The 12,994-nt window shown below is 37.9% G+C and overlaps 1 protein-coding gene across 4 annotated transcripts in view; it reads right to left on the bottom strand.

Annotated features, from left to right (window-relative positions):
• Nucleotides 1–1,615: 1,615 nt before the first annotated feature.
• Nucleotides 1,616–12,994, bottom strand: part of hipk2 (homeodomain interacting protein kinase 2) — a 196,912-nt gene continuing 185,533 nt past the window's right edge. For 2 of the 4 annotated variants that reach the window (XM_056478300.1, XM_056478298.1), the window contains exons 12-15: nucleotides 10,547–10,867; nucleotides 6,501–6,748; nucleotides 4,968–5,128; nucleotides 1,616–4,785 (exon numbers count right to left, since the gene is read on the bottom strand). In XM_056478300.1, the coding sequence (XP_056334275.1) occupies nucleotides 4,324–4,785; nucleotides 4,968–5,128; nucleotides 6,501–6,748; nucleotides 10,547–10,867 (1,192 nt within the window). In that variant the 3' untranslated portion in view covers nucleotides 1,616–4,323. Of the gene's footprint in view, nucleotides 4,786–4,967; nucleotides 5,132–6,500; nucleotides 6,749–10,546; nucleotides 10,868–12,994 lie in introns of all 4 variants that reach the window. The other 2 variants (XM_056478299.1, XM_056478297.1) reach the window with 1 other exon arrangement.

Raw genomic sequence — 12,994 nt, forward strand, 5'->3', positions numbered from 1 at the left:
AGGGTGTTTTTTCCTACACTAATCAGATGCAAACATTAAGAGATTTGTACTCACTAACACTGATAAAAGATAAGAACGGTACAAAAACGATGGATTACACTGTGCTAACAGCTACTGCACTAAGATCATGAGAGTGCATTATTTATGTCATCTCATTGTGTGTGTGCCATCTACAGGATTCTTTCTGACACCGACCTGATCTGTTTTCTTTCTTTTTTAATGTTTTCCAAATATGACTGAAACTCATTCTATCTTCTCCATTACAGCAAGAGACACGTCTGTGCATCAACGACATGCTGAATTTCTTTGGTGGGAAGAACGAAAAGTCCTTGAATGCCAGCGGAGTCCCGATTTGGTCGTACAGGCCGGTCCCTGTGAGGTGAGACAGACTGGAGACTACAGATCAGTGCAGTCAGAAACGGCTCCTTCCGGAATGGAATGTTTTATGCAACTAACATCGAAGGAGCCTTTCTCAACTGTGTGCTTGAATGAGCATCCAACTTAAGCTTAAGCAAACATACAACATTAACAACGTAAATCTATTGGCATCCTACGTCATAACACGCAGCTTTATGAATCAATCTGACAAGCTCCAATTGGAAGGCTTGAGTTACAATGGTGTCAGACCTTAGCCGAGCACATTGGACAATGCTTTCTACCAGATGTAGAATACTAAATATCACAAATACACAGTGACCACCAGAAATCAAACAAACGATGCTTGAAATATAACAAAAAAACAATTAATGAACAAACATCCACAAACATTATTGCAACACTCTATACGAGAACACAATATAACTAGCAACAGAATAAAAACATCTCAAAGTAAAAACTACTTCAAATGCAAGTTCTATGGCATGACGTGAGGGCAGACAGGATATAATTCATACTCTATAAGAATGTGCCCGTTAGACAACACCAAAACAAAACAAGCACTGTGTCCTAACCAGATGCATGACAAACGCAAAAGGTTTAGCTTTAAGCTATGCAAACTATTCTGAACCAATGAGATTTCACTGAGGGCGGGGCTAAACAGTAGATATTGCAGCAGGTGTTCTATCTATTCTTGCTTTTATTTTTGTCATTTTTTGTATTTCTTCCACTTCATTAAATTAGGATTTTTTTAGTTGTTTAGTTTTTTATTTTCCGTGTGGTTATACTGATTTTCAAGTTTGTGGGTGGCAGGATTTTATTTTATTTTATTTATTTATTTATTTTAAGTTTCCTATGCTGCATTTATTTGGCCAAAAGTACTGTAATACTGTAAAATATTATTACAATTTTAAATATCTGTTTTATTTTTAAATATATAACATTCATTTGTTTTCCTGTAATTAATTCCTAAGCAAAACTACTTTTTCAGCATCATTACTCCAGTCTTCAGTGTCACACAATCCCTCAGAAATCATTTTATCATGCTCATTTGGCAAAGAAACATTTATTATTAGAATTTTTATTATTCATAATATTTAATATTTTTGCAAAAATTGCAACCCAGGCTCATTCTGAAAAGGTACCTCTATATACATTTTTGGAGACCATCAAATACGTCCCTGGGGGTACATTTCTTTGCAGTTTTTGTTTTTACGAATCCACAAGAGGCCGCTGTGTACGCTTTTTGAGATCTTAAATTTCTCTCCATACGCCATACGCACCTGCTGTTCTCTTGTAAATCCACCAAAGGCCGCTGTCGACAGACTGTTTGGCTGACTGAATGACTGACCCATCCCCCTCCTTCCCTAAACCCAACTGACAAATTTAAAAAGCAATTCAGAAAAAAAAGCCCTCGTCTGATTTTTAACACGTTTTACCACATTTTCACCCTGTTATTTACTTGTTTATTTTATTGTTTGGCTTTTGTTTTTGTCTTTCACGCTGTCTGGAAGTATTCTTCAACTGACTCAAACCCCATCGTCGTGGTCATCTCCTCTTTGAGTCTCTCTGGTAAGCGCGAATAGGAACGGCATCATACTGGCCCCTAGCATTCATTTAAAAACATTAAATGCAGCCATACATACTTCTGGCTACATAATTCACGATCTCCAGATATATATATATATATAGGGCTAGGCTTTCAGAATGAGTCTATGTTGAGAATTGTGAGGCATTTTTTTTCATGATACTTTGAAGAACAGAATGTTTAAAAGAACAGCAAATACATAAAATAACATTTAGTAAAATTATAAATGACTCTATTTTCACTTTTGATCAATCAGTGCATCCTGAATAAAAGCATAACACCTATATGTTTAAAGATAGTGTATATTTAATGTACTATATAATTCTTTCTTATCTTTTAAATAACTTTACTGCAGAGCACATGGTTAGGACACGGTGTAAATGATTGGCTAGCATATCAACTTTAAATTAAGCAGCAAAAAGACAAGCATTGGCCCACAGTTTTCTACACTTTCATTATTCCTTTACTGATGTGACACCGGTATCATTAGTGAGTCCTACAGTAAGACAATCAGTGAAAAAAAAGACTAAGCCAATTTTGATTTCCGGTGCATGTTGTTCCTGACATCCTCATGCAGTGGGGCTGTTTGGACCCCTAAAGTGTATGTGAGAATCAAAACCCCACAGATCTTCGCCAAACCTCGACTGAGCGCTCAAATCAGAGTGTGGTGTGCAGTCTGCACTGCACAGCTTCCTTCAGCATCTACAATACCAACATGCTCAAAGCCAACATGCTATTCTCATTAAAAATGTGGAATTTGCCCTCTCGCTTCCCAACAATTCCCATCAAAATCCACAAGCTCCGCAACCTCATCCACTCCTAACAAGAATCTCCTTCTCGAACCCTCCCAGGTTTCTAAGCCATTTCTGCGCCTGGCTCAAGTCCAGCCTTCCATAAATAGACAACCTCGACCTGGTGTGTTTTATTTTAATATTAAACAAATTGTGCTCCCGAACTCAAACTGATTGAATGATACTTGGCTTTTTCCGTCAAATATACATTTAGTCTCCCTTTCGTGACATGTACAGCATAAATCGGTGTCATTGCATTGATCGCAAGGTGACTAAAACGCATAGCTACGGTATGTACAGTAAATACGCTATATATAATTATATCCACTATCCAGAACAAAAGTTACTAATCTTTAAAATGACGACTTTGGTTCATTACCCCAGGCAAGTACGTTTATCTTTAAATGTAAAAGACCTCATGCACGCTAAACGAGAAGCATTTAAATAACGTTTAGGGCTATCGCTTACACCTGGAACTTAAAAAACGAAACAAAACACACACAGGAAACAGCTCGGATGAAAATGTTCAACCTAGGAGCCAACTCTCTGACTAGCATCTGGTTCTAGAGGGTTTCCAGCCAAGTAAACTGTCGTAATATATGTAAGGCACTACGAGGTAACAATGATAAACCTAAGACTGTGGAGGAATACGTCGCACAGATGTGCTGAGCGCACACATGCACGCAAATGCACAACTGACTACCGTGTTGAACATGCCTATGTTATTGTAACCACTTTGTGCAATCACATTGAAAGAGGAAAAACAAGTATCTATTGGTATCAGAAAGGTTCTTCATTAAATCAACGGGTGCAGACTGCTACATTCTACAAAGAGGGGCCCAGCTAACGAACTACGGTATGACAAACATATTTTCTTTTCTAAATGTGAACACAAACCAAAGAAAAGTCTATAAATACACTAGAAAGTTTTGTCGTCCTATTTCCAGAAGATTCCTCCAGTATTTTTTTTTTTTCGGAGAGAGCGCAGTGGAGAATGCACAATATCGCTCGTCGCGTATAATTTGGAAACGTTTAAGACAGTTCAAGGCCATCGTTGTTGGTTTTTTCTTTGAAGAGCAGCAGATATCCGTATTTCACCTTATCCAAAAAAATTCATGTAGGAATTCAAAACATCCACGTCGTGACCTCGGCTCAACAGTCGGTGAATGATTTCAAGAAAGGGAAAAGCAAACAAAATCTCCGCTGAATGGAACTCTGTCTCTCCCAAATGGCCTGTTGATGAGACCTTGTTGGGAAAGAATAAAAAAACAAAACTCCTTCTGTTTTAAAAGAAACAAAACCTCCAGATCAAGAAATAAAACGTTAACTGGCCCTTTTGAGAAGGCGAAATAAAACTCATCTGAAAAGAAAGTTCCTCAGTACCCTTCTGTTCCCTCTGAGAGTACACTTCCTCTATCCGTCGGCGTCTTCATTGTCTTCAAGTTTAAGCATGACAGGAACAAGGGGATGGGGTTAAGGGTCGATAGGCTTCAGTATGTCTCTCTGTCTCTAGGTGGGATAAGGGGAGAAATGGTAAGCAGCGATTGGCTGGGCTCCAGTGTTTCAGCTTTAGAGGTAAGGGTACTGGTTCATCTTGGTGGGGCTCAGCGGGTATCCAGTGTAGACAGTGGAGGCAGGAGAAGCACTGATGTAGGTCTGGTGCGCAAATTGGGCCTGGTATTGGCCATGGTGAAGGGTGGGCGAGGGCAGCACGCGGTGACCCATGCTAACAGGCACCTGGTGGACGATGCCTGGAGGATAGCTGGCGTGCTGGACTGCGTGACGGGCCGAACCCTGCGAAGCGACCAGGTGGGCCACTGTGCCAGTGGAGCCCAGGGCAGCAGGGGCAGTGTAGGTGTAGAGGTGCGGTTGCCCAGGCAGATGTGGAGCAGCCAAGTGGGGGTGAACGTTAGCCGTGTGGGTAGGGCTGTTGTGGAAGGAGTACTGCGCCTGGGTGGCCATAGTGGGAGTGATGTATGCCTGCTGCCGCCGGTGACCTCCGTTACGCTCAACTGCCATGTGCTGCTGGGCCTAAATGAGGTGATATGACCGTATTACTTTTATGGATTAATATATGATCTATGGCCCCGTTTAAACACATGAATCGGTTATGGGTCACAATTAAAAGAATGTGTAAATGGACATTGGGCATCAAGACCTGACTGTGTAAACGGGGCCTAAGAAAGCTGATATGAAATGATCAATGGAAATACCTGGCTGAGATTTAGAGGTTGCTGCTGAAAGGGGTGTGGTCCTGTGCGCTGCTGCCGGTATGCCCCTCCTCCAGCCATTCCCCCTGATGTGTGGTTGTTGCCAGAGAAGCCTCCATTAGAGGTTTTGAACTTGTAGGTGGAATTCTGGTGGTTCATGACATCTGCTGGAATTGATCAAACATGTTTAGGAATTATTTTATTAGTAAAAGCAATAAAGCTGGCATCTCAAATATAACTTCCTGAAATAAAAAAAATAAATAAAATAATAACAACTGTATTAGTGATGTCTAAAGAAATAAATTGTTGTCTAAAGTAAACAAATTAATGTATTTATTACAGTATGCTCTTTATAAATGTTTAGATTTTATTAGGTTATATTGTGATAATGAAAACATACACCAGTGTTGCCAGATTGGGCGGTTTCCCACTGAATTGTGTGGTTTTGAATTTGATTGTGCGGGTAAAAAATGGCATTGGCGGGTTGTCAGAATTTGGACAGTTTGAAACGTAACTTTTATATGCAACTTATTCAACAAAACATAAGTGTGTGCTCCTACTCCATTCAGTTAGTAGTGACCAGTGCATAGTGCAAACCGCGTGGGCCCACCCGCAAGAGGAGGTCAAGGAAAGTTGTATCAAAATCTGACTCCTTGGACTGCAATAAAACTCACAGAGGTTTATCATGACACTTTTATCGACCATTTTTTTCCGCAATTAACAGCCAGAAAAAACTTAGAAGCGCTGTCTGATTGACAAGCAGTGCCTACTTATGTTCAAAAGAATTTGAAATGCCAAATAGGACGAATTGATACCCCATTTCGAAAGTAAAACATTAAGTGTAGTGTGTGGATGAGAGGGGGCATTGTTTCGATGAGACCTGTTGTGGTTCTGTGATTGCTGGTGCTGGCTGGGGTATGGTTAAAAAATATGACAGTTAAAGTTACTAGGTTAATTTACATTTAAATACATTAAACTTAAATAAAATATTAATCTAATATTTTGGCCGTTTTTGTGCGCTTTGGCGGGTTTTGGACAGCTTTTGGGCTGGAAAAAGTCAGCTATATCTGGCAACACTGAACATAACATATATTTAAACATTTTGGTTATATTGTGTTAAAAAATATTAAATAGAAGTGGAATATTTACATTTGAAAAAAAAAAGTTTAAAATACGAATTATATTGTGTTAATTGTAGTAATTATGTATTTATTATCATAAAAATATTAAAATGTATGTAAATGAATGCTGTGTCTGACAAATTCTAAAGTATTCCTGAAAACTGAATAATAATATTTTAAAAACAATACCAATCATCCCACTTGAGCTTGCATTGTCATAAAATATTCCTCTGGCAAGCTTAGCTGAATTACCTCTCAAACTAAATTTACAACCAATAGATTCTGAAATGCCACATAAATCTGCGCTGCATATCACAGGCTGTCAGTGAATTGTCACTTTAAATTGATGCTTGATTCAGGCCCTGCCAGAACCCCCTTTTTCTCTGTCATCTTATCAGCCTTTCCCCTGTCTCACCAGGCAAGAGTCTATCACACTCTCCAAGATTTTCGCTGGTCTGGCTCTTCAGCGGGGGGATGATGATCGTGCGGGGGTTCCCATTGCTGTAGTTGTCCAGGACTGCACCTTTAGAGTCATAGACATTGGCGTTGGGGCCATTGGTCCGGGAGTCTACAGCGTAAGGGCTGGTATTGCTGGAATCAGAGTCAGGGGAATCGTGGACTGTCACACAGCTGATGACATTCTTCCTCTGTTTGGATGATGTGCTGTAGACAACATAAAACTGTAGCTTAATTATAATGCTTATAATAATGACTCATTACAAAATGGTTTGCTTGTGAGGTTATTCAAGCAATTTTTGTGTAATGATCCTTCACTGTGTATTTGAGGAGAATATAAAGCTCCCAAAACCCCTAAATTCACTGTTAATGCATTATCCAGTATTTTGCCTGAGCTGAATAAGCATTTAAATGTCAAAATGGAGACTGATCTTGTTGCTCATGATTCATCAGCGATTCCACAGAAAGCAAATTGTTTTTTATAAACGTTCATCAAAATGTAATAGCTTTGCCTCTGAAATGACTTTGACAAAATCAAGCCCACACTGGAGGAGAAAAACATTAACAAATAACATTAATCAAGCTCACCTTTAGTTATATAGCACTTTAAACAATATAGATTGTTTCTTTTTCCTGTTGAACACAAAACGCTGTATTTTGAAGAATCTTAGGCCCCGTTTACACTGCCAGCTAAATGTGACCCAATTCAGATTTTTTGCTCATATGTGACACGGATCGGATCTGTTCTATGATCGTGTAAACATGAAAAAAACGCATGCATTCGGATATTCAGAGATCAGATTCAGGCCTCCTTCATATGTGGAAATAAATCAGATATAAATCGCATGTGACAATGCGACTATTATGTAAACAGGCAGATCAGATTTATTGAGGCATTCTGTTTTATACGTCATTAACTTGTGACATTGTGGTATCTCTCCACGGTTTAATGACGTAGAAGGAAGAGCTTGTGTGAAGACGCCGATGCGGTAAATGACAACAACAGAGGAAACATGGAGGACGAAAGTGGTCAGTCGCCACAATTTGCTCCTACCAGACCTGAGATCTCTCTTGTACCCACAAATTCCTCTGAATGGTGGAGGACACCATATACCTGTATAAACCATAGGTGCAAGCTGCGATGACGGCCCTTTCCCTCCTCCTCAGCCTCAAAATCATTTTAAAGTTGGGTGAACTTTGCAAATTTCGCAGAGCCAAAAGCAAGACAATTTCTTCCATCATGGCTAGTGTGGCGCAGATGCTAGAACCTGCCTTTATGCATGTGTGACGTCGTAAATTGTATGGCAAGTATAAACACATGAATCGGATATGGGTCACAATTAAAAGAACGTGTAAACGCACAGGCAAAAAAATCTGATATAGGCAACAAATCAGAATTGGATCAAGACCTGTCACATAAAAAATGCTTAATGGAAATGCCAAAATGCGCATCAATTTTAAAAATGTGCATTAAAAATGCGCACAACTGAGTAGAAAACTTTCTATCTGATAATCAAAAATGTGCATACATTACGATGGAAACACATTTACCGATTCCAGCATAAGCATCAAAAAAGTCATGTGATGTTGTTTTAACAGATCATGTGATAGATAACAAAAATTGGCATAATGTGATGGCGATAATGGACAAACCAGTGGACCAGCCAAAAAACATCTGAAATGTTGTTTTGGTCATTCTAATATCCCTTAGCTAAAGTCTGTCATTAAAGTAGTTCTGTACTATTACCTCATAGAACTGTCTTGAGCAGCTGAGCTCCCAAAGAGTCTTCTGAGGCACAAGTAATTTATTATATAAGAAAAAATGACCAAAGTGGCTTTGCAGACCACATTAAATTCCATTTTTCTTTTTGATGTTCACCGCTCGTTTATCAGTAAGTGAAGATTTTGTTTTCTTTGAATCACTGGATGGAAACTTGCATTATGTGCAAAAGTTTTATGCAATATATCCAGTTTTGCGCAAAGTCTAATTCGCATCTTTGGATGGAAGCATAGCTTACGTCTACCAGTTTCAAACATTCTTAAAAATATTTTCTACTGTGTTCAACAGAAGAAGAAAACTCAAACAGGTCTGGAATAAGCATAATGGTGGGTTCCACACAATCGATTTGTGTTGGGAGGGAATTAAGTTAACTTGTTCTTTTTTCTAAATTTAAGTAGATTGAACATAAAACAGTTAAGTTGTCCCCCAAAAAACCTCAAGAATTGTATCGTTTCATTCATTCATTCTTTTCTTTTCGCTTAGTCCCTTTATTAATCTGGGGTCGCCACAGCGGTATGAACCGCCAACCCATCCAGCACATGTTTTACACAGCAGATGCTTTTCCAGCTGCAACCCATCACTGGGAAACATCCATACACACTTATTCACACACTACGGACAATTTAGCCTACCCAATTCACCTTTAGCGCATGTCTTTAGTCTGTGGGGGAATCCGGAGCACCCGGAGGAAACCCACGTGAACACGAGAACATGCAAACTCCACACAGAAATGCCAACTGACCAAGCTGGGGCTTGAACCAGCAACTTTCTTGCTGTGAGGCAATTGTGCTTGCCACTGCACCACCGTGCAGCCGCTGTATCGTTTCAGCTCATTTTAAACAAGTTGTTTGAACAAACAGCATATGACATTTTTTGAGTGTAAGGTTTATAAAAGATGACATTTGGGTGAACTGTCCATTTTATGTCCACTATAAGCACTTCTATAGAAGTCAAAAGTTACTCAGTTCGTGTCAGTTCAGTGCTGAGTCAGTTGTTGACAGTGTTGGGGAAAGTTACAGTACTTTAGCAAGTACTACATTACAATATTGAGTTACTCACCCAAAAAGTACCTAGTTGCATTACTTATTTACTTTTTATGGTAAGTAATGCTTTACGTTACTTTTGAGTTACTTTTTATTACCTGGCATCGGTTCTTTCTTTCCTTTTTTTTAATAGAGGAGTTCTGCAATTAACATCGCACTGTATAGCCTACAGCTACATTTACCTAAAAAAACACATAAAAATAATATTTTAGGATAATGTTATCTGAGAACTTCCTTAACCCAGAGCTATACATGTCATATATACAGATTATTGAAATGTGTTTGCTACTTTTGTACTATTTTGTCTTAAGTAAAATCACTGTACATTGAGACAATCCCCTTTTCTTTTTCTTTGATGCATTCAAAATAATAAACACATTCTCTCATTGACTGCGTGATTCATTGTGACTACTTTAATTTTAATTCAGAAATGTATTTTTTAAAAGGGTGACACATTGAGTAGCGCTGTCGCCTCACAGCAAGAAAGTCGCTGGTTCGAGCCTCGGCTGGGTCAGTTGGCATTTCTATGTGGAGTTTGCATGTTCTCCCTGTGTTCGCGTTGGTTTCCTCCGGGTGCTCCGGTTTCCCCCACAAGTCCAAAGATATGCAATATAGGTGAATTGGGTGAATCGCTAAATTGTCTGTAGTGTATGTGTGTGAATACGTGTGTATGGATGTTTCCCAGTAATGGGTTGCAGCTCGAAGGGCATTCGCTGTGTAAAACATATGCTGGATAAGTTGGCGGTTCATTCCGCTGTGGCGACCCATGATTAATAAAGGGACAAAGCCGAAAAGAAAATGAATGAATGAATGAATTTTTTAAAAGATAAAAACAGTAACTTAAATATTATTCCTTTTTTTTAAGTTATGCAATACTTTACTCATACTAAGAAAAGTAATATTACTATGTAACTCGCATTACTTACAATGTGTTACCGCCAACACTGATTGTTGAGACTGCAAAATTAATTAATCATTAAACAACTTCGATTCAGCTTCTTTAAATAAAGCAACTCTACAGATGACAATAGTCTCATCATCCAGTTCAGTTCTATTCAATAATCCAAACATTTACACAGTCTAATCAATTCCTACTGGGAAAAAAAAACAGATCATGCCCTACATCATTTCCCACTTTAGCTCACAAATATGTCTCATTACAGCTTGACCCATTTTCCTGACCTGGTGTTAGTGGGCTGTTTGAGGTCATCCTCCTCATCCGTGTCACTGCTGATGGTGATGATGCTGACCGCTGGGCTCGGGGTGTCAGGGATGATGATGGTTTGGCGTGGTGGGTTGTGTTGACTGTGGTGGTCTCGAGTGGTGCTACATGCCTGTTCGCCTCCCCATCCACCGCTTGTTCCAGTCTGTGATGGGATGCAGGTGGAGGGAGGGCCGTTCTGAACCACGGCACAGCGAGGTGGGGTGTTCTCCTTCACCCGTTTGGAGCGCTGAGGTGACGTCACCGGCTGGGTGGAGGACACGTCGTACGCTGACATGTTCCTATGAAAGAATATATATATATATATGTACTTTTGCAATATAATCCCATTTACCATATGATTAATATTAATCTACAGAGGACAACAAACTTTAATTTCTGAAATGTCAAAGTCACTGCTTAGTCCTATTTGAAATGATCCAAACAGGAAACAGCCGTATTTTTTAACTATATTTCAAGAGTGACATATTCTGAAGCATAGCATAAAAACTAGTGCTGGGCAAAGATTAATCACGATTATATATCTATATATATATAAATATATATATATATATATATATATATATATATATATATATATATATATATATATATATATATATATATATATATATATATATAAATAGATATATAATCGTGATTAATCTTTGCCCAGCACTAGTTTTTATCTATAAAAACTATGTATCTATATATATATTTTTATTTTTTTTCATTTATTTATTTTTCATTTATTTATTTATTTAATTTCTTTTTTTATGTAAGAGGAAGGGTTGCCAAATAGTGTCAAATTTTTCAGTATTACCGCAAACTGTATATCTAATCTTTTCGATTTGCATAGACTGCATCAGCTCATGCATCCAATGTACGTAACTGGATGGAGAAGGATTTTTCCAGTTCAGTGTTATAAGCCTTTTAGCAATTATTAAACAGACGGTGAGTGAATTTGATTGTGTAGATAATAAGAAAGATTTGTAGGGTTATGTCCAAGTAATGCTACTAAGGGCCATGGCTCAATATCTAAAAGAAAGCATTCAGAAATTGATTTAAAATTTATGCTCAAAAAGTGCTTGGTGCTGGAAAAAGCCAGAAAGTATGAAAAAAAAGTGGCTGGAGTTTGTTTACATTGATCACATATTGGGTCAAAACCAGGGTTAATTTGAGATTTTAACCTTAGTCAAATATACTCTATGCAATAACTTATATATTTTATATCTTATGATAAATAAACATTTTCTCAAATAAGCGCAGGCCTGTGTGTATTTATGTATACATAATAAATGTTTAATATATATAAATTGCGATTAAACATGATATATTCTTGCCAAGCACTAAATAAAAACATAAAAAAGACATAGTTCACCCAAAAATAATTGATTCTACCTCTAATGGTTTACCTTTACGAGTTTCTTTTTTCTGTTGAACACAAAAGAAGATATTTTGAAGAATGCAGGCTGCTGGCACCCTATTAAATTCCATAGTAGAAAAAATAGTAGTTTTTCAAAATATCTTCTTTTGTGTTCAACAAAAGAAAAAAAAAACTCAAATGAATTATGAGGGTCAATAAATGATTATTTCATTTTTGGGTGAACTATCCATTTAAATGAGCTATTTGGAGAAAAAAAAAACATTGATAAAAATTAGAGAACACTTATAAATGTACCTGCAAGTTTTTGGTGTTAATCTGGCGCCTGCTGGTAAATTCCTAAATTATCTGACAAGCCCTATTTAACTGGCAGCTTAACTTTCCAGTTTTCACTGACTTGGCAAGATGGTAAGCTGTTCTAAAGTGACTGAAACCTAAAGCCGTCCTAAAGGGACTACAGCAACATGTGGAGCCTTCCCTGTGCATCACTTATGTGAAAGACTAGTAATGTGCTGTGGCTGCAGATGTGCTGTCATTCAAGAGCCTGTACACTTTCTGCTCATTTTTGACTGCCATAGTGTAACCTTCAGAAATTTTAGTTGTAATCTCTTTTTATACTGCAATTGCTTTAAAGGGGTAGTTGAGAAAAAAAAACCCTGAAATTCTGTCATCGTTTACTCTCCCTTCACTTGTCACAAACCTGAGTTTCGTTTTACTGCTAAAAATAAAAGAAGAATGCTAGAAATCAGTAACCATTGACTACCATAATATTATTATTTTTTAAGTGATTGGTTGCCGAATTCCAGCTTTCTTCAAACATTGTCCTTATGGTTCATCAGGAACAAGAAACCATAGAATCAATTGAGGGTGAGTAAACAGTGAGTAAATCTTCATTTTTGAGTGAACTATCCCTTTAATCTCAGTAGTTATTGTGCCACCCTATCCCAAAAAAGGGTTGAACACTTAAAAAAAGATCACATCTGATTTCCACCGAATATAGCTACAGTATATACGGTGCATTTTTGTTGCTTGTTTGTTAAGAGTA

This window comes from Danio aesculapii, chromosome 18 (genome assembly GCF_903798145.1).
Source record: "Danio aesculapii chromosome 18, fDanAes4.1, whole genome shotgun sequence".
Taxonomy (NCBI): Eukaryota; Metazoa; Chordata; class Actinopteri; order Cypriniformes; family Danionidae; genus Danio; species Danio aesculapii.